The sequence below is a fragment of the Lampetra fluviatilis genome, chromosome 13, assembly GCF_964198595.1.
Source record: "Lampetra fluviatilis chromosome 13, kcLamFluv1.1, whole genome shotgun sequence".
Taxonomy (NCBI): Eukaryota; Metazoa; Chordata; class Hyperoartia; order Petromyzontiformes; family Petromyzontidae; genus Lampetra; species Lampetra fluviatilis.
The window spans coordinates 1207854-1235757 of record NC_136287.1 but is presented as its reverse complement, the minus strand read 5'-3'; the positions used below and the strand labels follow the sequence as shown (position 1 = coordinate 1235757).

General features: G+C 57.8%; 1 protein-coding gene across 1 annotated transcript; it reads right to left on the bottom strand.

Moving 5' to 3' along the window:
* Positions 1-47: 47 nt before the first annotated feature.
* Positions 48-27149, bottom strand: LOC144935603 (uncharacterized). The gene is made up of 25 exons (XM_078862427.1): positions 26944-27149; positions 24548-24694; positions 22777-22850; positions 22164-22686; positions 21668-21756; positions 20144-20273; positions 18996-19265; positions 18112-18216; positions 17109-17297; positions 15958-16184; positions 14789-15035; positions 13754-13833; positions 13105-13213; positions 12404-12445; positions 11295-11426; positions 10978-11051; positions 10020-10104; positions 9847-9917; positions 8205-8287; positions 7738-7820; positions 6909-7007; positions 4305-4427; positions 2406-2552; positions 1712-1772; positions 48-775 (listed from the first exon to the last, which is right to left on the bottom strand). The coding sequence occupies exons 2-25, from the start codon at positions 24620-24622 to the stop codon at positions 48-50; spliced, it is 3846 nt and encodes a 1281-aa protein (XP_078718553.1). The 5' UTR covers positions 24623-24694; positions 26944-27149.
* Positions 27150-27904: the final 755 nt, after the last annotated feature.

Genomic DNA, 27904 nt, shown 5'->3' with positions numbered 1-27904 from the left:
TTGAATGATCTTTACTTAAGCCCATTTTTCTTTATTTAGCACCCATCTCACTGCTCCTGGGAGACACCTGCCCCGGTCTGGCCGGCCTGGTCGCAGGCCTCGGGGGGTGACACAGGGGCCCCTGCCAGGGGCGATAGCGACCGGAACGCCGGGAGCTCGGGAACCCCAGCCGGGAGCGGGGTGGAGCGCAGCTGACCAAACTCCCCAGTGTTGTACATCGCACCTCCGCCTGCATCCTCCTCATCACCATCATCATCATCATCGCCAACATCATCTTCACCCTCCTCCCCATCGCTTCTCCTACCGGCCACGAGGTCCTCTCGATGGGACCCTTCCGTTGAGTCCTCGTGAGAGAGGGGCGAGCGGCGAGGCCACGCGCGGTGACCGCGCATCGCCTTCTCCGCGCGGCGGACGGGGGACAGGCTCGAGTGGCGGGGGCGTCCGATCGGCTGCAGGGTCCCCCCGGAGCGCCCCCCCTGTGACCCCTGCGACCCTTGTGACCCCTGCGACCCCACCGACCCCACCGCCGTGCGCGGCGACGACGACGCCGACGTGGGGAGCGGCGAGGGCCGCTCCTCGCGAGGCGACGTCGCGGCGGGCCCTGCGGCGGGGCGGAGTTGCGTCGGCTGGGACGGGCGTTCGCCCGCCTCTGCGGCGAGCGTGGAGCCCCACGCCTGCTTGCCCCTCCCCCCATGCGAGAGGTCGTATGACAGGTCGGGCGACAAGTCGTGCGACAGGCCGCCATCCTCCAACCTCTGCTCCAGATGGATTTTGTCTGCAAGACAATCGCAAAAGGAATATCTTGGTTGAAAGACTCACTCGCCCTGACACGGTGCCAGCACATTTCCCATCTTCCCACGTGTGCGTGTGCGTGCGTGTTTGTGTGCAGTCCCATCATCGGTGCGCTCCCCCGGCAGGCGAGGTTGCGTTGGCTGGGTCATGAAGTCCACATGCCCAGCCACCGCGTGCCCCAGCAGTTTCTGTTCGGCCGGATAGAGGGGGCTAAACGGGAACGGCACGGACCGTACTGCATCAGATAGGACTGATGCAGTACAGGAAGATGTGGAGCTGAGTGGACTTGCCGATGACTGGTACCAGCAGTGTCAAGATCGGCTTCTGTGGAGGAGGCTCGTGAAGGACGCTACTGGGCAGTTGGAGGCAGTCGCCCTCCATCAACAGCGGAGTGCAGAGGAGCAACGCTCACAACAATGAGCGAATCGCCGGGCGGCTAAAACACAGCGAGTTGTCACAGTGCAGAGCATAGCTGGTGCATCTGCCAGCCATCTCAGTCAACCCACAGCACCTGGGTCTGTCCCGTGACCTGTCTATGAGCCTTCTACACTCTACGTGCTGGCCTCAAGGTGCACCTAGCCTGGCAGGAGCGCTATGGTGACATCTCCAACACTTATTGGCAAACAGCGGCTGTTGTGTGTGTGCGTGCATGCGTGTGCGTGCGTGTGTGCGTGAGTGTGCGTACGTGCGTGTGTGAACGTGTGTGTGTGCGTGTACGTGCGTGTACGTGCGTGTGTGAACGTGCGTGCGTGCGTTCGTATGCGCCTGTGTGTGTGTACGTGCGTGCGCGTGCATGTGTGCGTGCATGTGTGTGCATGTGTGTGCATGTGTGTCTGTGAACATGTGTGCGTGCGTGTACGTGTGTGCGTGCGTGTACGTGTGTGCGTGAGTGCGTGCGTGTACGTGCGTGTGTTCATACCTCTCATGAGCTTCTTGTTTTTCTCCTTCAGCAGCTTCAGCTCGATCACCAAGGCCGTCACCTGCGTCACGCGGAACCACGGCGCACGGCGGCAGTGACGCCCACAAGCACCCACACCGCGGTTACACAGTCGTGGGGGGCGAGAATGATGTGGTGTGTACTCGTGTGATTGGTATGTGTGTGGAGTGTGTGTGGTGTGTGTGTGAGTGGTGTGTGTGTGAGTGGTGTGTGTGTGTGGTATGTGTGTGGTGTGTGAGTGGTGTGTGTGTGAGTGGTGTGTGTGTGAGTGGTGTGTGTGTGAGTGGTGTGTGTGTGAGTGGTGTGTGTGTGAGTGGTGTGTGTGTGAGTGGTGTGTGTGGTATGTGTGTGGTGTGTATGTGGTGTGTCTGTGGTGTGTGTGAGTGGTGTGTGTGTGTGGTGTGTGAGTGGTGTTGTGTGAGTGGTGTGTGTGTGTGAGTGGTGTGTGTGTGAGTGGTGTGTGTGGTATGTGTGTGGTGTGTATGTGGTGTGTGTGTGGTGTGTGTGAGTGGTGTGTGTGAGTGGTGTGTGTGTGGTGTGTGTGTGTGGTGTGTGTGTGTGGTGTGTGCGAGTGGTGCATAATTTTGGTGTGTGAGTGCTGTGTGCTGGTGTGTGTGTGCGTGCTCCTGTGTATGTGCGAGTGGCCGCGTGAGCCGTGTGTTGACGGCGCCCGTGCCTTGTTGGAGTTTGCTTGTGCCTCCTTCCTCAGCTGCTGGAGCTCGGCCTCCAAGCTCTCAAACCCCGGCGTGGCCCGCACGGCCCGCAGCTCCTCCTCCAGCACTCGCACGCGTCCCGCCTGCCCCTCGATGGCCTCGATCGCGTTCTAGCGAGCGCGCCGCACACACACACACGCAACAACAACCACCGTTGGCCACGAAGTGGCGGTGATGTCACCACGGCACTTGTGCCAGGCTATGTGCACTTTGAGGCCACGTGCAGCCTCGAACGCCCGCTGCAGGAGATCACAGTACAGACTCTGCAGGTGCCATGGGTCGGCTGACTGAGATGACTGGCCGATGCACCACCTGTGCCAACTTGCTGTGTTTTAGCCACCCGGCGCTCCGCTCGGTGTGAGCGTCGCTCCTCTGCCCTCCACTGTTGTGAGAGAGAGACTGTCTCTCCCCAGCAGCGTCCTTCACGAGCCTCCTGTATAGCCTAACAGACTGTTGGGGCAAGAGCACCTATGAAGGTCGGCACAGCACACGAGAGGCTGGGTGGCCAGCATCACGCCCGGCCGCCTTTGTCTCCCTCGTGGCAATGAGTACACACCACACCAGGTACTAATTTTGAGGCTGAGTTAACCTAAGGGAGGCCCAGGACCGGTTCAGGTAATCATCGCTGACGGTGTCCGTGAGCAGGAATTGAACCCGGGTCACCGGGTTCATAACGTAGCGCGCGAACCGCTACACTACCACTCCCCAAACACCACACACACACACCCTACACACACACATACTACACATACCCTACACACATACTACAGACACACACCCTACACACACACACCCTACACACACACCCTACACACACACCCTCCACACACACCACACACCCTACACACACACCCTACACCACACACACCACACACACACACACACCCTACACACACACACACCCTACACACACACCCCACACACACCACACACACCACACACACACCCTACACACACATACCACACACACACACACACCTCACACACACCACACACACACACCAACCACACACACACACCACACACATACTACACTACCGCTCCCCTTACACACACACACAGACCACACACACCAACCACACACACACCACACACCCCACACACTCACCCCACACACACACCCCACACACACACACCCTACACACACACCCCACACACACACCCTACACACCCCACACACACACACCCCACACACACACCCCACACACACCACACACACACACCACACACATACTACACTTCCGCTCCCCTTACACACACACACAGACCACACACACCAACCACACACACACCACACACCCCACACACACTCACCCCACACACACACCCCACACACACACACCCTACACACCCCACACACACACCCCACACACACACACCCCACACACACTCACCCCACACACACACACCCCACACACACACACACCCCACACACACACACCCCACACACACCACACCCCACACACACCACACCCCACACACACCACACAGACACACCACACAGACACACCACACACACACACCACACACACACACCACATACACACACCACACACACACACCCCACACACACCACACACACATACCACACACACACACCCTACACACCCCACACACACACACCCCACACACACACCCCACACACATACCACACACACACACCCCACACACACCACACACACACACCCCACACACACCACACACACACACCACACACACACCCCACACACACACCCCACACACATACCACACACACACACCCCACACACACACCACACACACCACACACACACACCACACACACACCACACACACACACACCACACACACACACATGCGTGACCCCCCCTCCCGGCGCGTACCCGGATGATGCGCGAGCGTGACACCCAGTCGGCGTGCGAGGGGTCCCCGCCGGTCGGCTCCGCGCCCGACACCGTCTGGTAGGCCTTGCGCAGCTCCCGCAGCTCGATTACCAACGCCGTCAGCTGACGGTGTGCGGGGGGGGGGGGCAGGGGGTGTGGGACGGCGGGGTCAGAGAGCGCGCGCGGTCAAGGTCAGGGAGCGCGGTGAAATTTTGGACATGACCCAGGGAGGCCTTCATCCAACAGTGGATTGAGAATGGCTGCCGCTGATGGCAATAATGAAAGTGTCTAAATGCATCCAAATCTCAAGAAGCGGTCAAGGTCAGGTCAAGGTCAAGTCAGGACACGGCACTACAGGGCACGGCGAGTGAAGGGAAGGGCATGCCTGAGTAGTAAGGGCAGGTTCAGTGGGCATTTAGGAGGAGCAAAGGGCAAATATCCTGCAACCTAGAGTGCTAAACATCCTGAGGTAGGATCAACAACTGGTTTAGTCAACTCATCATGTGTCAACTGTGTTGTGGTGTGTGACGTGCGTGGTGTTGGAGTGTGACCAGCGAGTGCGGGGTGCCTGATACTGCGAGTGCCGTGGTGTGGTGATGATCTGCTCCGGCAGGCGAGGCTGCGTTTACTGGTTCATGTCGCCCGCATGCCCAGCCACCGCATGCCCAAACAGATTTTGTTCGGCCGGAGACAGGGGACTAAACGGGCGCGGCACGGGCTAGAGAAGAGATGGAGTGATGTGGCACATGAGGACGTGGAGCTGAGTGGACGATGACCGGTACCATCGGTGTCAAGATCGGCCTCTGTGGAGGAGGCTCGTGAAGGACGCTACTGGGCAGTTGGAGGCGGTCACCCTCTTAACAACAGCAGAGGGCAGAGGAGTGACGCTCACAACAACTAGCGGAGTGCCGGGTGGCTAAGACGCAGCAAGTTGGCACAATAGGAGGCACAGGTGGTGCATCTGCCAGCCATATCAGTCAACCCATGGCACCTGGGTCTGTCACGTGACCTCCTAAAGTCCTCCACCATAGTCCCCCTGCCCAAAAAAACCCACATTTCCAGCTACAACGACTACCGGCCAGTAGCACTCACGCCAGTGGTGATGAAGTGCTTTGAAAAACTGGTCCGGAGTCACATCATAGGAAGCTTGCCCCGAAACCTTGACCCCCACCAGTTTGCCTACAGAGCGAACCGATCCACGGAGGACGCCGTGGCCACAGCACTACATGCTGCACTGTCACACCTGGAGCAGCAGGGGAGCTATGTGCGGATGCTCTTCGTGGATTACAGTTCTGCGTTCAACACCATCCTCCCACACAAACTGGTGGAAAAACTGGGCGACCTGGGGATTCCACATTCTACCTGCATGTGGATACATAGTTTCCTCTCGGGCCGCAGACAGAGGGTCAGAGTGGGCCGTCATACATCCACAGCCCTGAGCCTCAGTACCGGCTCCCCCCAGGGCTGTGTACTGAGTCCCCTGCTCTACTCCCTCTACACACATGACTGTGCCGCCGTCCACCATAGCAACACCATTGTGAAGTTTGCTGATGACACCACAGTGGTGGGGCTCATCTCTGGGGGGGATGAGTCTGCCTACAGGGACGAGGTGGAGCGGCTGACAGCATACTGCAGGGGCAACAACCTGCTCCTTAACACCGCAAAGACCAAGGAGCTCATAATAGACTACAGGAGAAAGAAAACGGACACTCCACCACTAATCATTAGCGGGGACTGTGTGGAGAGGGTGGCAGACTTCTGCTTCCTGGGAGTCCACATTGGGGAGGGCCTGACCTGGAGCGCCAACAGCACTGAGCTTCTGAAAAAGGCCCAGAAGAGACTTTACTTCCTGAGAATCCTCAGGAATAATAACATCACACAGAAACTGCTGGTGTCCTTCTACCGAGCCTCCATCGAGAGCATTCTTACATACTGCATCTGTGTATGGTACACCAGCTGCACAGTGGCTCAGAGGAAAGCGCTCCAGAGGGTCATCAACACAGCCCAAAAGATCGCCGGCTGCCATCTCCCCACACTGGAAGAACTACACAGTTCACGTTGCATCAAAAAAGCACAGATCATTCTAAAGGACTCTTCACACCCTGGACACTCACTGTTTGAGCTGTTGCCATCAGGCAGACGATTCAGATCAGTCAAAACAAGGACAAACAGATTCAAACAGAGCTTTTATCCTACAGCGATCACCACACTCAATAATGCTAAATAATTATTAAGTAATAGTGTTTACAATTGAATGTGAAATAGAGATGTGCAATGACAAAATGTAACCTTATGTGGGTAGGTGGGTATACTTCGGCTGTTTTTATATATAGTATAAATTGATTATCATTCATTTAATTTTATTTTTATTTTCTTATTTTATTTTATTTAAATTTATGAATGATGCCCTGACTGGTGAGCATTTTAAATTTCGTTGTACTGGTGACAATGACAATAAACGATCTATCTATCTATCTGCCAGCGGGCGTTTGACACTTCACGTGACTTTAAAGTGCACCTAGCCAGGCGCAGGTGCCTTGGTGATATTACCACCACTTAGTGGTGAATGGCGGTTATTGTTGTTGTTGGTGTTGGGTGGACCACCTGGGTGGTTTTGAGTTGGTCGTCCTTCTGCAGATGCCGGGTGACTCCCTCCAACTCCCGCACGCGCAGCTTCTGAATTTCCGTGGAGTCCCGCAGGTCCTGCACCCACCGAATGAAAAAAGATCCCCCATGTAGCCTTTAACAGGCGGTCGAGGCAAATGCTGTGAGCGAACACCTATGAAGGCCAGCACGGCACACAAGGGAGTGGGTGCCAAACACCATGCCTCCCACTCCCCAGTGTCAATGTTTTTACAGACAAAGGTACTAATTTTAAGACTGAATTGAGCTAAGGGAGGCTCAGGAGTGGTTTAAATATTCACCACTGTTATTGGTCATGAATGGGAATCGAACTCGGCTCGACGGGTTCGTAGCGCAGCACGCTAACTGCGACACTACCCATCCCCACACACGTGCACTGATATGCAAACAAGCACGCACATACAAATACACGCTGCACGCACGCTGCACGCACGCTGCACACACGCTGGACGCACGCTGCACGCACACACACACATCAAGTTCTCTACTCAACGCCTCCTTCCGTGACCCCAAACTCCTGCTGCACTTAACATTTGGCTCCTTCTGGCTTGATCGTCACGGGACAAAGATTTATCTCCGTGGCGGGATAGCAGGCAATGTGCTGCCCACTGCTGTATGGGCAGCGAAGGTCAATCGAATACATCTCAGAAGCAGCTCTGTGATATCCGCTTCCCGCGGGAAGTTCTCCGACACGGAGGGTCGCAATATGGGGGTCAGGTTTGGGCCCGAGTCCCGTGCAGAGCAGTGCGTCGAGCGAGGGTGTCCCTCCCGGGCGGGAGCGCCGCACAACCTGGAAGCCGCTGCAGATTTGCCGCAGCTCCCGCTGCGCGTGGTCGCGCTCCTCCTGCAGTGCCAGGTTCAGCCGCGACAGATCTGCGATCCGCACGGACGGACGGACAAAGACAAAAGATCTCCCTTGTTGTTGGATAGACTGACGGGGCAAGTGCTGTTAGCGAGGACCTGCCAAGTTGAGAAGAGCACGCGGGGCAGTGGTGGGATAGCGATGAGGCTGGGAGCTGGTGATGAGGTGGTGGCGGTGGTGGCGGTGCGGTGGTGGCGGTGGTGGTGGTGGGATAGCGACGAGGCTGGGAGCTGGTGATGAGGTTGTGGCGAGGTGGCGGTGCGGTGGTTGCGGTGCGGTGGTGGTGGGATAACGACGAGGCTGGGAGCTGGTGATGAGGTAGTGGCGAGGTGGCGGTGCGGTGGTGGCGGTGCGGTGGTGGTAGTGGTGGTGGTGGGATAGCGGCGAGTTGTCACCCTGCACTTTGGCCGCCAGATCCTCGGCCTGGGCCCGGGCCTTGTTGTGGCGCTGGCGGAACTCCCGGTTCTCGCGCTCAAGGCTGACGCGCACACGCACGCACGCGCACGCGCTATAGACACACACATGCATGCACACATATGCACACTACAATACCAATGCGTGTACTATATACAGTTTCTATACATATACGATATAAACACTCGCAAAATATACATAGGCACTATGATACACCCCGCACACGGTCGGCAGAGTGGCGCAGTGGTTACGCTCTCGTGCCTCACAGCAAGAGGAGCCTCTGGGTGAAATGTGCATGTGTGTGTATGTGTGTGTATGTGTGTGTGTATGTGTGTGTGATTATGTGTGCATGTGTGTGCATGTGTGTGTATGTGTGTGTATGTGCAGTGTAGCGGTTAGCATACTACGCTGAGAACCTGGCGACCCGGGTTTGATTCCCGCTCACGGTCAACACCAGTGACGATTATCTGAACCGGTCCTAGGCCCCCCCTAAGTCGACTCAGCCTCAAATGAGTACCTTTTTGAGATATGTAAACATCGCCACTCGGGAGACAAAGGCGGTTGGGCGTCGTGCTGGCCACCCACCCCCTCGTGGGCCATGCTGGCCTTCATAGGTCCTCGCTAACAGCACTTGCCCCAACAGTCTCTTAAGGCTATACGGGGGATCTTTGTCTTTGTGTGTGTATGAATGTGTATGAATGTGTATGAATGTGTATTTTCTCCCCCTGTTCTGCACAGGTTTCCGCCGGATTCTCCGGGTTCATCTCTTGCGATAAACCCCCCACAGCCAAACCGGCCAACGCAGCAGAACCCTGCCGAAGAGACGCAGTGAGGCTTCCCATTCCGCCGCGGCAATAAGTGGCGTCCGCAAGCCGCCTCGCCACGAGCTGGTCAAGGCGCTCGCCGTTCGTCGCAAGCGTCGACACGGCAGGGCAAGGGGAGGAACCCCACTGCGCAGACAAAGAGAAGCTGATTCGGAGAAACAAAAGCCAAAGAGAATAAGCGCTGCTGGTCTCAGAATCGGGGGTGGGGCAGCGGGGGCGGTCGCAGTGGGGGGGTGGGGGTGGGTGCGGGGGGCACCCATTGTCTAAGATGTGAGCCACACGGAGTGAGCCACACGGAGAGAGCCACACATAAACCGTCTCAAATCTGAGACTGTCGAGGAAAATGATGGCACCACCAACAAACGCCGCTCGACACGCGAGCAAACAACAGGAATTGACTTTGGCCGAAGATGGAGTTGATGAGTGAGTGACAAGGAGAGCAATAGCGCACCCTGCGCTAGGAACCAGACGGAATCCAGACTGGAACGTCCTCTTATAATAATCAATCACTGGCCACAGGAAACTCCCGCAGCTCATGTGATACAACGAGCTCCCTCCCAAGCACTACAACGCACGCTACACACGCACACACACAACACACAATGATCTCACGTGCAGCCTACGGGGACTGGTTGGGGAAGAGTGCTGTTAGCGAGCACCTATTAAGGCCGGAACGGCGCACGTGTGGGAGTTGTGGCCAGAACTCGACAGGCACGGACACAGGCACACACGGTGTCACCGCTGGACCGGGGCGCTGGTGGCGGTGGGCACGTGCCGCCCGGCATGCGAGCGGCGCTACCTCTCCAGCTTCTCCGTGAGCGTGGAGCCCGAGCGCGCCCGGCTCTCCTCCAGCATCTCCCTCTCCGACACCTGGCAGAGAGGGCATGCGGGTGGGCGGTGAGGGAAGTCCCCACCGCCAAACGCAAACCGCCAAACCCAAACGCCGCGGCGGCGGTGCCCCCGAGCACCGACCTTCATCTCCAGCGCCGTGAGCTTCACCGTCAGCTGGGTCTTCTCGGCTACCAGCGCCCGCTCCCTGCTGCCACACGTCTCCTCCCTGCGGCCGCGCGCACAGTGGCAAGCACCGCCCGGCAACCGCGTCAGTGGGCTGCGGATCGCTGACGAGCTCTCGGTCGGTCGGGCTGGGCCCACCGGCCGGCCGCTTCCTGCCGACTCGACAATCCTCGACGTTCCAAAGCCGTTCGATTTTAAACATTCCCGACGGGACGAAACAAGCATGTGCTTGCTTCTGGTGCATGCCGCCTGTACAGGAGTCACGGTCACAAGCGACCGAGCCTGAGGCCTGAGGCTTGAGGCCCGGTACACGAGCAACAACTCGTATCGCACGACAAATGGAATCCCGCTACGTGCAGTCGCCACGACGATTGGCCGCTCAGTCAACTCTCAATCGCTCGGGCTAACGGGGAGAGGGGAGGATGGTGGAGGAGGGGTGAGGCCCAAATAAAAGAAAAAACACACATCCTGCAAAACACACGTGAATAAGGATATTAAAACATTCCTTGGTTATTGTAGGTTAAATGGGGGTAAAGAAGCCGCCGAGGGCGTCGGTGTAGTTGTGGACAAGGCTCGTGCTGCCGCGCAGCCTCCGAGTCACCGACGCGCGACGAGCGAGGAGCAGCGCGCGTCAACACCTCACTGTGCTTTTCGCGAGCACGGTTAATGTGCAACCCGCGTGAATCCGCTCGCGGAGAGTCGAGAGTTCAGTGGGATCGGACAAAACGACGATCCCTCCTTCCGTTACGTCTGACACAGAGTCGCTCGTGACGGGTTGCAGTCGGCTCACGCCCGTGGAGTGTCAATGAGTGTGAGCGAGCGTGGAGTGTCAATGAGTGTGAGTGAGGCGGGAGTGGAGTGTGAACGGAAGTGAGTGGGAGTGAGTGGGATTGATGCGGACGCGTTCGTCGCTTACTTGTGAGTGAGCTCCCTCCGTAAGGTCGCGACCTCTTGCTCCAGGCCTCGTCTCTCCGCACTGCAGCCCGCCAGCTGACGGTTATCATGGAAACGGAGCGGGGTGGGGAACAGCAGTGGCAGGGGGACAAAATGCGAGACAATGTAACGCTGGCGACGGGAGGAGTGAAAGGACACGTCGACCATGCGGCCCCTTGACCTCTGTGACCATGACCTGGCTATCCTGGTGACCATGATGTGGCCTACCTACGACTCTGTGACCTGGCCCACCCAGCTCCCTGTGACCAAGTTGACCCAAAACCTCGCGACTCAGCCGACCTGGGCGCGCGTGGAGGTCAGCTCCAGCTGCTGGTCCTCCAGGGCAGCATCGCGGCTCCGGAGCTCGTCCCACACGCGCTCCATCTCCGCACGGACGACGCTCAGCTCCCCGTCCAGCTCGTCTAGAGAATGCTGCTCGCGCACACGCAACCACACGCATACACATGCACCCACGCGTACACACCCATACACACGTACACGCGTACACACGTACACGCACCCACGCGCACCCGCAACCGCACGCATAACCGCACGCATACACGTGCACCCATGCATACACACCCATACACGTGCACCCACACATACACGCACCCACGCGTACATGCACCCACGCGTACACACGTGCACACACACGTGCACACATGCACCCACGCGTGCACACGAACGCATGCACCCATGCATACACACCCATACACACGCACCCACGCGTACACGCGTACACACACCCACGCGTACACACACCCACGCGTACACAAGTGCACACATGCACCCACATGTACACACGCATGCACCCATGCGTGCACACCCATACACACACACCCACGCGTACACACACCCACGTCTATACAAAGACCCCTCCCGTGTAGCTTACACAGGCTGTTGGGGCAAGCGCTGTTAGCAAGCACCTATGACGGCTGGCATGGTGAACCAGGAGGTGGTGTGGCAAGAACCACGCCCGGCCGCTTTTGTCTCCCCAATGCTCATGTTAACACATTGCACAAGGTACTCATTTAAGGCTGAGTTGACCTACCTAGGAGAGGGAAACCAAGGACCGGTTCAGATATTAATCATCGATGGTGGCCATGAGAGGGTTCATAGGGCAATGCGCTAACCACTGTGCCACCGCTCTCCACACCTATAGACACGCTCCCACACACGCGCCCACACACGCGCCCACACTCACGCACCCACTCACGCACACACACTCACGCACACACACTCACGCACCCACTCACGCACACACACTCACGCACACACACTCACGCACCCACTCACGCACACACACTCACGCACACACTCACGCACACACATGCACGAACACACACATACACACACGCACACACATACAGGCGCCCACATGTGTGCCCACACGCACGACACCATCTCACCCGAATTTCATGCGGCCGTTTCATCATCGCTTCCTCCAGCTCCTGTGCAGCACAGAGACACAAAGACACATACGACATGAGAGACACAAAGACACGGAGACACAAAGACACAGAGACACAAAGACACGGAGACACAAAGACACAGAGACACGGAAACACAAAGACACGGAGACACAAAGACACAGAGACACGGAGACACAAAGACACAGAGACACGGAGACACGGAGACAAAGACACAGAGACACAAAGACATGAAGACACAGAGACACAAAGACACAAAGACACGGAAACACAAAGACACAAAGACACGGAGACACAAAGACAGAGACACGAAGACACAAAGACACGGAGACACAGAGACACGGAAACACAAAGAAACAGATAAATGGAGACTAGGAGGCACAAAGACACAGAGACACAAACACATGGAGACACAGAGACACAAAGACACAAAGAAACGGAGACACAGAGACACAAAGACACGGAGACACAAAGACACGGAAACACAAAGACACAGATAAATGGAGACTAGGAGGCACAAAGACACAGACACAAACACATGGAGACACAGAGACACAAAGACACAAAGAAACGGAGACAGAGACACGGAAACACAAAGACACAGAGAAACGGAGACTTGGAGGCACACGAAGGCACCGCCGTCGCCTCCGCCCCAGCCCCCAACCCCTTTGACCTCTGACCTCTCTCAGAGTGGCGATGAGCTTCTCCTGCTGCTGCTGCAGCTCCTGGTTCTCGCCGAGCCGGCGCCGCAGCGACTCCACCTCCTCCCCGGTGTCACCGGCGCTTGCGCTGCGGGGCGCCGGCCGGCGTGGGGAGAGTGAGAGGGCGTGCGTGGGCGGTTCAACGCATGGCAGCGAAAACCAAGAACAATCATGCACACGCACGGATGTGATTGGCGTGCCTTCGTGTGGGGAGTGGCTAGGGCACTGCACTACAAACCCAGCCACCCGAGTACTGTCGAACACCATCGATGATTGTCTGAACTTGTCCTGAACCTCCCTTACGTCGACTCAGCCTCAAATGCACCTCCAATTAGCACGGTTGGCTACATACGGTGCGAAAGAAGTTCAACAGACATATATACAAATGCGTACCTCGTGCAGTGTGTAAACATCAGCACTCGGGCATGCTTCGTGTATGGTGAACTTCTTCCGCACCGTACGTAGCCAACCGTGCTAATCGGAGGTGGTGCTGGCCACCCACCCCTTCGTGTGCCGTCGTTCCGGCCTTCATAGGCGCTCGCTATCCTCACTTGCCCCAACCCAACAGTCCGTGAAGACTATACGGGGGGGGGGGGCGACGATCTTTGTCTTTGTGCGTGACCCGCACCTGCCCAGGTGTGGCTGCACGTCTCTGTGCTCCTGCGCCTGACTTCGCAGCCTGCGACACTCCTCCTCCAGCTCCCGCACCTGCACGAGCACAAAGCGCTGTGAGCGAGCGCCCACCGAGGCCAACGTGGCACCTGCCGACACGCGCACCCACACACACCTACACACGAAACACAAGATCACCCCGGTAGCCTTGCACGAACGTATGTTTAACTTCTTTCGCACCGTACGTAGCCAACCGTGCTAATCGGGAGGTACGGGGGAAGGACAACGAACTAAACACAAAGCAGTTCAAAAGAAATACGTTTTTAATCTAGACGATTTAAAAGTGCATAACTCCAGTGGCTTACTAAAATCGGAAGGAAGAGCGTTCCAGACGGCCACGCATCTGAAAGCGTGCGATGCAGTGACCCCCTTTGTTCGATGGTTAGCCAACAGGCTGTTGGGGCCAGTCCCGTTAGCAAGCACCTATAAAAGAGGGTGGTGTGGCCAGGGCCATGCCTGGCCGCCTTTGTCTCCCGAGTGATGATGTTCACACAACACATTCAGGTACTCATTGAAGGCGACCTAAGAGAGGGCAAGTACAGGTACAGATATTCGCCACCGTTATCAGTTGTGAGCGAGTTTGTATCACAGTGTGCTTATCGCCGTGCCGCCACTCTGCACACATAAAGACAAAGATCCCCCGTATAGCCTTAACAGGCTGTTAAGGAAAGTGCTGTTAGCGAGCACCTATTAAGGCCGCCACGGCAAACGAGAGGGTGGGCGGCCAGCACCACGCCCGGCCGCCTTTGTCTCCCCAGTGGCGATGTTTAAACATCGCACCAGGTACTCATTTGAGGCTGATTCGACCTAGGGAAGGCCCTGAACCGATTCAGATAATCGTCACTGGTGTTGGCCATGAGCGGGAATCAAACTCGGCTCGCCGGGTTCGTAGTGCGGTGCACTGACCGTTGCACTACCGTATCACTCGCACACACCGCTGCACACACACCGCTGCACACACACCGCTGCACACACACCGCTGCACACACACCTGCATCGTTGCCAGCTGCAGCTCGGCCTCCCTGGTCTCCACCACGATGTTGGCTTCCTCGCACCGCGCACGCCACTCCGCCTCCATCGCTGCCTCCGCATCACCGCCGTCCAGGTCCTGGGTTCTACCGAGGCGTGACGGCGATGGCGACGCTGACGCCGACGGCGTCACTGCCTGTCCCTCCGCTCGCTCGTGCACGCGCAACTCCAGCTCGGAGCAGCGCGCCTGCGACTCCGCGAGCGCCGTCCTGCGCACGGGACGTGGCCGGGCGACGGGACAACGTCGTTATCATCGTCACGGTCGTCAGCAGCTACTCGTCAGCGACGAATGGCGGCGACTTAGGGGCTCAGCCTTTCATCCAGCAGTGGATTGATCGTGGCTGGTGACGATGAATACCTTTCGAGACGCACGCGGTGACTTCACGTGGCGCGCAACGTGACGACGCAAAAATGACATCGTCGGAAGGCAAACACCGCGTGTGACATCATCGTCTTTGCCGACGAGGCTTCTCAGTCTTTTAGCGCTGGTTTTTTATTGTCAAGCTTTGAGCCGCCCCTTTGCCACTGTGCCTGCTGCCACTGCCAACGGCCTTGGGCTGGAGTGTGAATGCATGTCCCCCAATAGCGACGCAATTCGATGCTAAAATGCAATTCGCATTGGAGTTATCGTGACCCCGTGTTACAGACGGATGCAGCTCATGCATTAACGCCTTCAAACTCAAGTAGAAAATGGTTAAACGTGCGAAACGCAAAGTTACAGGAAACTGACGTCACGATAATTGTATTATCAAAATCTGCGTTTGAAGTCACAGAGTCCGTACGTGTGGTAAACGAGCGTCTGCTACGCATGCGTCCGCCTCGCCATCGAGATCCTCCATCTTACGAGACCGCGTAAGATGGAGGATCTCATACCGTATCGTGAAAACCGACCCATTATTCATATTTGGAGTTGGGCCACGTAATGATGCGGTCAAACTTGTGTCTAAAACCCCTCCACCACCCGACACAGCTGCCATGTGAAGTTGAACTACGCGGCGAGTTGCACAACGATCCTCACGACCAAACTCAGACTTGGCAAAACGGAGATCACGGCGGCGCAAGGGGTGGCGGATGAGTGGGTGAGGGAGTGAGTGGGTGAGGGGGGTGGGGGGTAAGGGGGTAGACACATGCCTTGTGCTCTCGTGCGCGTCGCGCAGCGCATCCAGCTGGCCCTGCAGCTGGCGCCGCTCCCTCTCGGCGAGCTCTTTCTCAGCCAGCAGCCGGTCCCGCTCGCCCTGCAGCGCGCCGGCGCGCGCCCCCGCCAGCCGCCCCTCCGCCTCGTGCCGCAGCAGCCGCTCCCGCTCCGTCTCCAGCTTCTGGCGCAGGTCCGACACCTCCGCGGACTGGCGCTCGCGGACCTGCGCCGGCACCGGGAGTGGAGGGGTTAGGGGAGGGGTGGGGAGGAGTCAGAGGGGGGGAGGTGTGACGGGAGAGATGCGGGGGTTGAGGGAGGTGAAGGCGTCGTTATCGTTGGGGGACAGCTACAGACACGGGCCTGGGGAGGAGGGGAGGGCGGCACAACGCGATAGCACGATGGGAGCGGCGCAACACAAAGAGTTGTAACAATATTGGCACAACAGCAGCAACGTCAGGGGCAGCGCAGAGGAGGGGCGGCACTTTGAGGGGGCGGCACAACAAGGAAGACACGACTGCTGTGCCCATCTCGGTCAGCTGCCCTCCTCCATCCTGTCCCGGTGCCTCCTCGATCACAATCTCCTCTTCCCCATCGCGTCTACATCGCTTACCTGGCCTCGGGCTCCATTCCCAACTTCTACGTTGCTTGCCCCATTACACTGCCGTGAAATTTGTACAGCAATGGCCACGTGCCCCTACGCTCGAAGGCCGAAAACTTTTTTTTTTTACTGGACATCTGTGAAAAAGAGCTTCATAGCTCATCAGATTCCTCCTCCAGTGTAAATAAAGATTCTGATTTTATATAGGGACTGGGCTATCCGATACGCTACCGATTATCGGCTTGATCACTCAGCCGGTCGGATAACACGTGTTTATACTTGTGCCGCTGGACGGGAGGTGATGGGCGGGGCTTGGTGACGTCGTCGGAGGCAGGACGTACGCACAACCGCCACCATTTAAAGGCATCCAGGTAATGGACAACAAAGTTGGGGCCGATTACAATCCTTAGCCGAGTCACTTCAGTGTAAAACGCGGAGGGGATGGCGCCGCGTGACCTCGGGTATATATGTTGTATGTATGTTGTATGTATGTTTGTTAAATTTCTTTTGCACCGTACGTAACCAACCGCGCTAATCGGAGGTGGGTACCGTCTGCAGTGCTCGCAGCTCCTCCACGGCGCGGGCCCTCTCCTCCTCCACGCGCTCCGCACGACCTTTCACCCTCGCCAGCTCCGCGGCCTTCTCCGCCAGCTCTGCCTCCAGCCCGGACTTTTGCCGCGCCCCCGACTCCGCGTCGTGCGCCAGCGTCTCGGCTCGCTTGCTGAGCTCGTCCCTCTCCTACGGGGTGGGGGGGGGGGGGGGGGCAATGGGGGGGCGGGCGGGGGCGCAGCAGCAGCAGCGCCGGATTAGCACGGACACGAGGACAGCGCAGAAGCGAGGATGGTGGCGTGGACGAGCGGAGGAACAACCGCCGATTGGACGAGAGTGGAGCCCAAGAGGGGTGCGGTCGGTAAGTGGGTGGTCGAGGGGGGAAGCGAGCGAGCAGTTGAGCTAGCGAACAGTTAAGTGAGCGGTAAAGCGAGCAGTTGAGGGAGCGGTCGAGCGAGCGGTTGAGTAAGTGGTTGAGTGAGCGGTTGCGCGAGCAACTGAGCGGTCGAGCGAGCGGTTGAGTGAGCGGTTGAGCAGCGACTGAGCGGTCGAGTGAGCGGTTGAGTGAGCGGTCGAGTGAGCGGTTGAGTGGTTGAGCGAGCAGTTGAGTGAGCAGTTGAGCGAGCGACTGAGCGGTCGAGCGAATGGTTGAGCGGTTGAGTGAGCGGTTGCGCGAGCGGTTGAGTAAGTGGTTGAGCGAGCGGTTGCGCGAGCAACTGAGCGGTCGAGCGAGCGGTTGAGTGAGCGGTTGAGCGAGCGACTGAGCGGTCGAGTGAGCGGTTGAGTGAGCGATCGAGCGAGCGGTTGAGTGGTTGAGCGAGTGGTTGAGTGAGCAGTTGAGCGAGCGACTGAGCGGTCGAGCGAGCGGTTGAGTGGTTGAGCGAGCGGTTGAGTGAGCGGTTGAGCGAGCGACTGAGCGATCGAGCGAGTGGTTGAGCGGTTGAGTGAGCGGTTGAGCGAGCGACTGAGCGGTCGAGCGAGTGGTTGAGCGGGCACCCCACACCTGCTTCAGTCGGTCCCTCTCTCCCTCGGCCGCCCCAACCCGCGTCTGCAGCCCTGCGGACGCCTCCTCCAGCGTGCGAACTCGCGACGACAGCTGCTCCTTCTCCTGCGTGGTGGGGGACAACGCGTTTTGTGCCAGGCTAGGTGCACCGCTCAAGACACGCCGGAGGGGACACGTCCGCCACGGAGAAGGAGCGGCGAGATCAGCTTGTGTGCAGACACGGGACGCGAAACCACGAGAGATGGCGAAGGCAAGTGGGCGTGGAGCAGGTGGCCAACCCTGGCTCGCCTGAAGGCGGTGCACCTGCCCCTTCTTTGTGGGATTAAGTGTTGCCCCCCTTGCACGCACAATTGGCTGAAAACATCTTAATATATAGAGGATCGCAGAGCTTGAGAAATGTGTTGATAGCGCCGGCTCATTGTCTGGTTGCTGAATTCCAGCTCGTCTGTGGTTCGTCGGCGATTGTGAGAGATGCTCTTTGCATAAACGACGCTACATATGCATATATTTGCAACTAAACATGAATAAACGTTATGCGTGGAGATACACCGAGACGCAGGGACACACACATGCATGCGTAACATAAAAAACGACGATCCCCGTATAGCCTGGACAGACTGTTGGGGTATGTGCAGTTTCGCGAGCCCCTATGAAGGCCTGCAGGGGTGGTGTAGCCAACATCACGCCCGATGTTCACACCTTACCCCAATTACTCATTTGAGGCGGAATCGACCTAGGGGGAGGCCCAGGTAACGGTTCAGATAATCATCACCGGTGTTGAAATCGAACTCGTCTGGGCTCGTAGCGCAGCACGCTAACCGGTGCACCTCCGCTCCCCACGCGCACACGGAGAGACACTCACTGACACACGGCGGAGCCCTCACCCGCGCAGACGTTTGCCGCTCGCCCTTGAGCTCGTCCAGCTGCGTCATCAGAGTCCTCCTCACCCACGCGTCCTCCGCCAGTCGCCCGCTCGCGAGCCCGCTCGCCAGGTGAGGGGGGCTCGCCAGGTGAGCGGGGCTCGCCAGGTGAGGGGGGCTCGCCACGCCGGCGCTGGAGCAGCCGTGGGGGCAGCCGAGCGGGGTGACGGCTCCGTTGGCGCTTAGCAGGGGGCCGACGGAGCAGCGGGAGGGGCTGGCGCCCGGCCAGGGGCCCTGCGGCATGGGGTGGCCCAGCGAACACTCAACTCAGAGGCGAAGGTCCCCCCCCCCCCGTAGCCAGCACAGGCTGTCGGGCCGCGCACGGAACACGAGGAGGCGGTGTGGTCGTCCGAGCGCGCGTGCCCTTGCGCGCCCGTGCGTGCCATCCCATACAGGTGTGGATCTGTGCGTGTGCACGCCCGAGCGCGTGTGCCATCCCATACAGGTGTGGATCTGTGCGTGTGCACACCCGAGCGCGTGTGCCATCTCATCCAGGTGTGGATCTGTGCGTGTGCACACCCGAGCGCGTGTGCCATCCCATACAGGTGTGGATCTGTGCGTGTGCACACCCGAGCGCGTGTGCCATCCCATACAGGTGTGGATCTGTGCGTGTGCACACCCGAGCGCGTGTGCCATCCCATCCAGGTGTGGATCTGTGTGTGTGCACGCCCGAGCGCGTGTGCCATCCCATCCAGGTGTGGATCTGTGCGTGTGCACACCCGAGCGCGTGTGCCATCCCATACAGGTGTGGATCTGTGCGTGTGCACACCCGAGCGCGTGTGCCATCCCATACAGGTGTGGATCTGTGCGTGTGCACACCCGAGCGCGTGTGCCATCTCATCCAGGTGTGGATCTGTGCGTGTGCACATCCGAGCGCGTGTGCCATCCCATACAGGTGTGGATCTGTGCGTGTGCACGCCCGAGTGTGCGTGCCATCCCATACAGGTGTGGATCTGTGCGTGTGCACACCCGAGCGCGTGTGCCATCCCATACAGGTGTGGATCTGTGCGTGTGCATGCCCGAGTGTGCGTGCCATCCCATACAGGTGTGGATCTGTGCGTGTGCACACCCGAGCGTGTATGTCCCCGTGTGCGTGCGCGTGTCCCCCGTACCGTGCGGGCCCGCGCCAGCGCCTGCGCGTCGAGACGCACCCTCTCCAGCGAGCGCCGCCGCCTCGTCTCCGTGGCAACCTCGTCCAACGACGACCGCGCGTCCGATATCTGCTCCTCCAGGCGCCGCACCCTGGGGTTGTCGGCGAGCGCCTATTAACTTCACTTTCTTCCTTCAAGCGTTTGCCCCGCGCTGCTGCGGGCATCTTCATGAGACCGGGAGTGAGATTCCTCACTTCGGTTGCTGACGATGCCCAGAGGAGTGCGTGGCGAACGCTCGAGTGAGGGGTTGTTAGTTTTTATTTGTTTTAGCACAAACTCGATTCGAAGCTTTCGTGACTGCAGGAATTACTCTTTGGTTCTTTCGGTAAAGTCACGTAGAGAGAAAAGAAAATAAATAATAGAATACGACGTTCCGATTGCAACACAAGCAACCATCATCAGGTATGAGTTAATGAGAAAGCAAACCTAGTAAACTTAGAAATGTAATGCAATGCAACACAGAGAGTCGGCTAACACGACAATTAACACTTTACCTGGTTGATTACGTTCTTCCAAAGATTGCTAAATTTGAGAGAGAAAAAACACAGACACGGAGACACATAGAGAGATACACAAGCAGATAGAGACACACACAGAGAGAGAGACACACACAGAGAGACACACGCAGAGACACACAGAGAGAGAGACACGCAGAGACACTCAGAGAAGCAACGACTCTGTGACGGGGCATTATATAGAGGAGGGGGGGAGGCAGATAAATTAGCATGTCAATGAGAGTGGCCGGAGGAGAGAAATTGGAACTTGACAAACGATAGAGTAATTCCTGCAGTCACGAAAGCTTCAAAACAAGTTGGAACCACCTCTACGGGGAATATTTCCACACAACTCACACTTAACTTCAAATTTAGCAATCTTTGGAAGAACGTAATCAACCATGTAAAGTGTTAACTGTCGTGTTAACCGACTCTCTGTGATGCATTGCATTACACTTCTAAGTTTACTAGATTTGTTTTCTCATTAATTCACACCTGATGACGGTTGCTTGTGTTGCAATGGAAACGTCGTATTCTATTATATTATTTATTTTATTTTATTTCTACGCGACTTTACCGAAAGAGTTGTTTTCGCACAGTTTGCCGAGCGCAGACCAAAATATCCAAAACACAAAGCGACCAGCAACAAACAGCACTGTCAAAGGTTTGATCGATGAGAGTGTAATGCGTTTCATGAATTGAGCAAGGATATTCTTGTAAGAGCTTGGAGGGAGAGAGACGATGATGGGAGAGGGGATTCCAGCAGTGCGAGGGAGGAAGCAGAAAGAGAAGTGAGGTGACCTGCGGTGTGGTGGGTGGGTGCGTTAGTGAGTCGGTGAGAATGTTGTAATTTGCCGTGTTGTGGTTGAACGCCGTGGCTTGTAGACCGAGTCCTCAACGCGGGCGGAGGAATCAACCATCGAAATTCACGGGAAGCGTCACCGCGGTAGTAGTAGTGGGGAAGAAGGGGAGCGACCCGCGCGGGCCTCACCTCTCCTGTAGGCCTCGCTGGTGCGTGCCGGCACCCGCGCCCAGCTGCTTGCGCTCCCTCTCCAGCGCCGCGATGCTGCTCTCCAGGTACTGCAAGCGCAGGGGACGGAAGGCCACTTGTGCCGTCACGCTCAGAGCCACAACCACACGCGGCGGCGGCGCCGCCCAGCGCTCGGCCAGCACCGGGCTATGAAGCGGCAGGAAACTGACTGAATGGGGGGGGGGGGGCGCCGATTCACTTGTTGCTCAGGGCCCATGCCAACCACACGACGCGACTGCTCCTACCACCCCTGGCGCGTGCCCGCTGGCACCCACGTGACCCTGGTGACCCCCTCAATGAGTGTCCCAGCGGAGCCTGTGTGTCCCTGGTGAGTGTCTCAGTGGTGAGTGTCTCAGTGGTGAGTGTCTCAGTGGTGAGTGTCTCAGTGGTGAGTGTCTTAGTGGTGAGCGTCACAGTGGTGAGCATCTCAGTGGTGAGTGTCATGGGCTCGCCGTACCTTCTGCCGCACGGTGAGCTCCTCCACAGTGGCGCGGCTGTCCGTGAGCTCGGCCTGCCGCCGCTGCAGGCGGCTCGCCTGCTCGGCGAGGGCTCCGCAAGCCTCCCGTAGGCTGTCCGCCAGCAGGCCCCGCCGCCGCTCGCTCTGGGTCAGCGACCCCCGCAGGGCCCACACCTCCAGGGCGGAGCCGCCCTCCTCCGCGACGGGGCCCGACTCCGCGGCGGGGAGCGTCGGCGGGCTCGAGGGATACCCCCCCGCGGAGCTCCGCGCCACCTTGAGCGGGGGGGTCTCGCTCAGCCCCGAAGGGGGGCCGGGCCTCGCGGGCGAGGGGCCGTCGCGGAGGCCCGCGGAGGAGGCGGGCCCCGACACGAAGGTCCTCGCGGGCGAGGTGCGAGGGAGCCTCACGGGCGAGGTGTCGTACGGAGCGGAGTCGGAGAGCCCCGGTGCGGAGGTGGGTCCCGTCGCGGAGGCGGGGCCCGTCGTGAAGGGGGCCCCCAGCGCTGTGTCGCCGGGGCGGCTGCGCCTGTGGGCGGGGCGCCTTCACTTCGCCATCGCGTTCCAAGCCGAGTGTGGTTCTGCGTGTCGCGTGCGTGGTGAGGCGTGCGGCCGTTACCTGCCCATGCCGACGTTATAGTCGCAGTGCGTCGTGGGAGTGGAGCCGAAGGGCCGCCGTGGCTCCAGTCCGATCTGGCGGAGGATGAACGGCGCCCCTTTAAAACCGCGCCACTGACAGTCTTATTGTTATCACTGTTGATCTCATGATTGTGGTAACACTGGAGCCTCACAGCAGGAAGGACATGGGTTTGATTCCTGACTGTGTGCAGTTTGTTCATTCTGCCCCTGTTCCGCATAGGTTTCTTCCGTGTTCTCCAGTTTCTTCCCATAGCTAAAAATATACCACGTGCCAACATTGAGCCAACGTTGGCTCAACAGACTAACAATGACTTTCCTGGGTAAAAAATAATTATCATTATGGCAACTTGTCCCCGAGAACCTGGGATAATTCAGAGGTGGGGTACCCAGCTGCGTGCGATTCCTCCAAAAAGTTAATTTCCAATCCCCAATTAAGAGTGTGCAATTCGATTTACTGTTGCTTTCTAATTTCTATATGTATATATTTTTTAAACCCATAACAAGCTACATCAAAAATCTTTGACTGAACTGAATCGTCTGACTAAACCACCAGCCAACTTTGGTTCGCACGACAACATCCGATTCTGGAGCGGTGGCTGCGCAGTCTTGCCCCAGGCTGGCGCCGTCTGCGAGCGCCGTGGACACGTGGCCGGCGCCCACGGCAGCGTTACTCTGCACGCCGTTACATTCGTGAGCTCCGCGTTGGCCAGTTTCAACTGCAACTTACGTGATTTATTTTTGATGGGTCGCCCAAAAATACCGCGTTATACTCCCGACATGCCAAAGGCGGGCCGCCCAATTTCAAGTACGCAGCGATACTAAATTGTTATTGCTCCAGTAGTCCAGTTATCCTTGTCTAAGTGTAAATCTACTTTTTATTTATTTCAACAGTTTTTCGCTGGTACGACGAGGGTGTCCCGGTACGCCGAGGCTGTCCGGATTACCAGGCTTTGCCCCATCTATAGAGGTTTGCCGCAGCGATGGATTCGTGCTGGATCAAGACGAATCGTGCCAGATCAAGATGATTTTGTGGTGGAGCCCTGGGTTAAGGCACTGTGCTACTAACCCACAAACCTGATTTCGATTCCTGCGGTTAACAACAGTGGCGATTGATATATCTAGACCCATTCCCTTAACCAACCAAGCACGGTGAAGTATGGTCAAACAACCCCCCATGGCCTGCACGGTGCTGGGAATCCCTCATCCAGCAGTGGATCGACATTAGGACTGCTGTTTGTGTTAACTCCAGTTTCAATTGTCGGTCTCATGAGCCATCCACCGCGTGACCTGGTGGCAGGAGTGGATTGACAAAGGGCTGCACATTCCTATAAAAATGTATTTGTACTATGATATGTATTTATCATAAATACATAAGACGACAATATGCCTCGGTCAAATATCCCTCTCTCCACATGTACAAAATATCAAGTATTTTTTAACACATCCCATCAGCCACACGGCCTTCGGTGTGGGAGTGCATCATCATCTCAGCGGCAATGGTTCAGCGCAAGCAAAACCCCGGACCGGCTTCGACGCTGAGTGTCTCATCAGCAGTCAGGCTTTGCTTCAAACAAATGCTGGTGGACTGCCAACATGTTTATAGGCAAGGCCCATCGCTGTTAGATATTGGCACTGATTCAAAACTATAAATTACATAACACAGAACAATCATTCGGGCTGTTGTGGAGAATTTAACAAAATAAGTAAGCAGTCTGCTTCTGCACTCAATCAAGAAACCCATGCGTTTTCACCTGACTGCCCAGGGCATGCCCGGGCGAGCCCAAGTCGCACAAACGCAGGGGGGATCTCCGGCGGAGCGAGTCCATTGTTCGGTGCTTGGGCGCTCCCTCTGCTCTCCTTGGTCCTCGTACGCCGCGGCTCCTGCGGTGTGGTCCAGTCTGGAGAGAGGGGGGGGGTCCGTTGCCTTGTCTTGGGTCGTGGCGGGGGGGCAGTGCAAGCGGTTGAGGGCACGTGGTGGGGGCGAGCCCCCCCCCCCCACAACAGACTCGAGTGGTACAGCCCACCGCTGGGTGCCAGATTTGGGGTCAGGACCTGTACACATTTTGCTCAGATGTATTTTGGTCGTCAGCTAAGACAAGGGGACCACACTGCGCGTCTTCTGGGAATGCTGATGCACATTGCTCAAAGGCAGTGTGCCTGCGTGTTGTTTGAAGCGTGTGTATATTTTCCAGCCTGCATCATTACCACAATCCATGGGCAGATACTGTCGCCCGTAGGTATGCACTGCACATTCCAGCCTGCACGGCAGTATTATTCTGTTGTCATGGGTGGGAGGGGGGTTCTCGTCATTTGCAGACGCGATTACCGGTGGCATTGGCCAAGCTCATGGGCCCCAGAGAGTGGAAGTGAAGGCCTTCAACATTCACGGTTCCCGACGACAGAATTTGCTGACTCTACTGCGCTGATGAGTCCCCGTGATGCTGAAACAGGTCCTGAGTTGTCCATGACCGTATCGTCGTCATCACTGCTGCTGCTATCAACCAGTCACAATTGCTCGAACGTAATTTGATGGTCACCTCATATAACAGGACCACAATGCACTTCTTGTTTCTGTGCATGTGCACTCCGGCCGTTCTACTTTGCACACAGTTGGTGTCTTGTTTGAAACCTTGATACGAGTTGGTGTACAAACCTGGCCAGGGACTCAACACCCTCGTTAAAACCTGGGGCCGGGTCGCTGCATTGGAGCTGCGAGTCAATCGTGACATTTGACCCAAGAATCAATCTCTGGACTCAAGTCCAGGATCAAAAACCAGAAGCAGCAAAGTCATGGGCTCGAACCTTGGACCAACCCCACGACCAACTCATGGGACTGGGTCAAGTCTGAGATGCCTCTTTCGTTCCTTGCACCGCAGTCTTCACTCACGCGTAAACCGGTTTAGGGTTTTTTTTCGGTTTTGATTTGTTTTAAACTCGGGGCGTCTTGGCAACCGGCACGGCGTGGGGAGGAGACGAGGGCAGGGGAGGCTGTGATCACAATGTGTGTCTGTGTGTGTCTGTGTGTGTCTGTCTGTGTGTGTGTCTGTGTGTGTCAGCCTGTGTGTGTGTCTGTCTGTGTGTGTCTGTCTGTGTGTATGTCTGTCTGTGTGTCTATGTGTATGTCTGTCTGTGTGTCTGTGTGTGTCTGTCTATGTGTCTGTCTGTGTGTCTCTGTGTGTCTGTGTGTGTGTCTGTCTGCGTGTCTGTGTGTCTGTGTGTCTGTCTGTGTGTCTGTGTGTGTGTCTGTGTGTGTGTCTGTCGGTTAGCGCGCTGCGCTACGAACCTGGCGACCCGGGTACGATTCCCGCTCACGGCAAACACCCAGTGACGATTACCTGAACCTCCCCTAGGTCGACTCAGCCTCAAATGAGTACTTGGCGCGGTGTGTAAACATCGCTACTAGGGAGACAAAGGCGGCCGGGCGTGGTGTTGGCCACCCACCCCCTCGTGTGCCGTTCCGGCCTTCACAGGTGCTCGCTAACAGCACTTGCCCCATCAGTCTGTTAAGGCTACACGGGGGATCTTTGTATGTTGTGTGGGACTGTGTGCGCTGTGTGGACATGCAGGGGTCGGTGGGGGGGGCGCAGTGGTCCTCGCAAAGTTCGATTCCCACTCACGGCCAACCGCGTTAATCAGCGGCGTGTATCGATCATCTGGCGCGGTGTGTAAACGTTCGCACAGGGGGAGACAAACGCGGCCGAGGCGCGGTGCCTCCACACACTTCGTGCGCCCTTTCCGACCGTAACAACACTTGCCCGAACAACCCACGTCGCCTTACACGGGGGGGGGGGGGGTCTTTGCCTTGTGGGTACGTGTGGCATGTTGACGCTCTGTTCTCCACACTCAAGTTTAGCCTGAACCCTGACTATAATCCTGAGTTTTCCTCTAAACCCCGAGTCCAACTCTCACCCCGAGTCTAACTCTGGCACCTCCGCCTCGGGGTAGAAACTTTAAACTCAACCCCTGACCCCTGGCAGATACATCCCCTGTGCACAACAAACCCTGGCTCCCACTTTCCATCAAAGCCCCATCCTCTCTAACCCCCACGGGCCGCCACGTCCTGCAACCCAGAGGAGAGAGGAGCGAATGGGACGGTGTGGGGGGGGGGGGGTCACAAGAGTTAATGACGAGAAGGGGGGGGGGTCACCTGCTGTGGAGCGCTCCCTGAGGGCCCCCCCGGGGAGAGGCGAGGGGAGACGGGGGTCCCGAGACTGGCGGCGGGAGTGATGAGAGCGGAGAGAGGAGGAGGAGGGGGAGGAGAGATGAGAGCCGCCTCAGCTCCCGCTCCGGCTCCCGCGATTATCGATTCATCACCGGACGGAGCCCCAACCGCCGCTCTACCCCCAACCCCCTAACCCCTCCCCCCTAACTCCTCTCCCCCTGACACCCCCTATAACCCCGCCCCCCTATAACTCCTCCCCCCCAACCCCTCCCCCCTAACTCCTCCCCCCTAACCCCCCCAACTACCCCTTACCAATCCCCCCAACCCCCCCTTACCCCTCCCACCCCCCACACACACAAAGACCCCCCGTGTAGCCTCGACAGACTGTCGGGGCAAGTGCTGTGAGCGAGTAGCTACCTACGAAAGGCCGGCATGGTGGCACACGAGGGGGTGGGTGGCCAGCACCACACCCCCGACCGCCTTTGTCTCCCCAGTGGCGATGTTTGCCGCACACCGCTACACCAGGTACTCATTTCGAGGCCGAGTCGACCTAGGGGAGGCACAGGACCGGCTCGGATAATCGCCACCGGTTAGCGGGAATCTAAATCGGGTCACGGGGCTCGGAGCGCAGCGTGGCGCTAACCACGACACGAACCCCCCACTAACCCCCCCCACTAACCCCCCCCCACTAACCCCCCCCCCCCACTAACCCCCCCCCACTAACCCCCCCCCACTAACCCCCCCCCCCACTAACCCCCCCCACTAACCCCCCCCACTAACCCCCCCCACTAACCCCCCCCACTAACCGCCCCACTAACCCCCCCCACTCTCCCCCCCTCCCCCCATTTTATCCCGCCCCCTCCCAAATCCCCCCCCACTAACCCCCCCACTAACCCCTCCCACTCTCCTCTCCCCCACTAACCCCCCCTCCCTCCTCCCACCCACT

Bases quoted from the DNA above. Each gene is read 5' to 3' on its own strand.
- LOC144935603 (XM_078862427.1), bottom strand. From the start codon at position 24,622: ATGGACTCGCTCCGCCGGAGATCCCCCCTGCGTTTGTGCGACTTGGGC. The intron at 22,687-22,776 runs GTAACGGCCGCA...CCCCGCCCACAG, and splicing joins TATAACGTCGGCATGGGCAG to GCGCAGCCGCCCCGGCGACA. The intron at 7,821-8,204 runs GTGACAACTCGC...TGCGGATCGCAG, and splicing joins TCTGGCGGCCAAAGTGCAGG to ATCTGTCGCGGCTGAACCTG.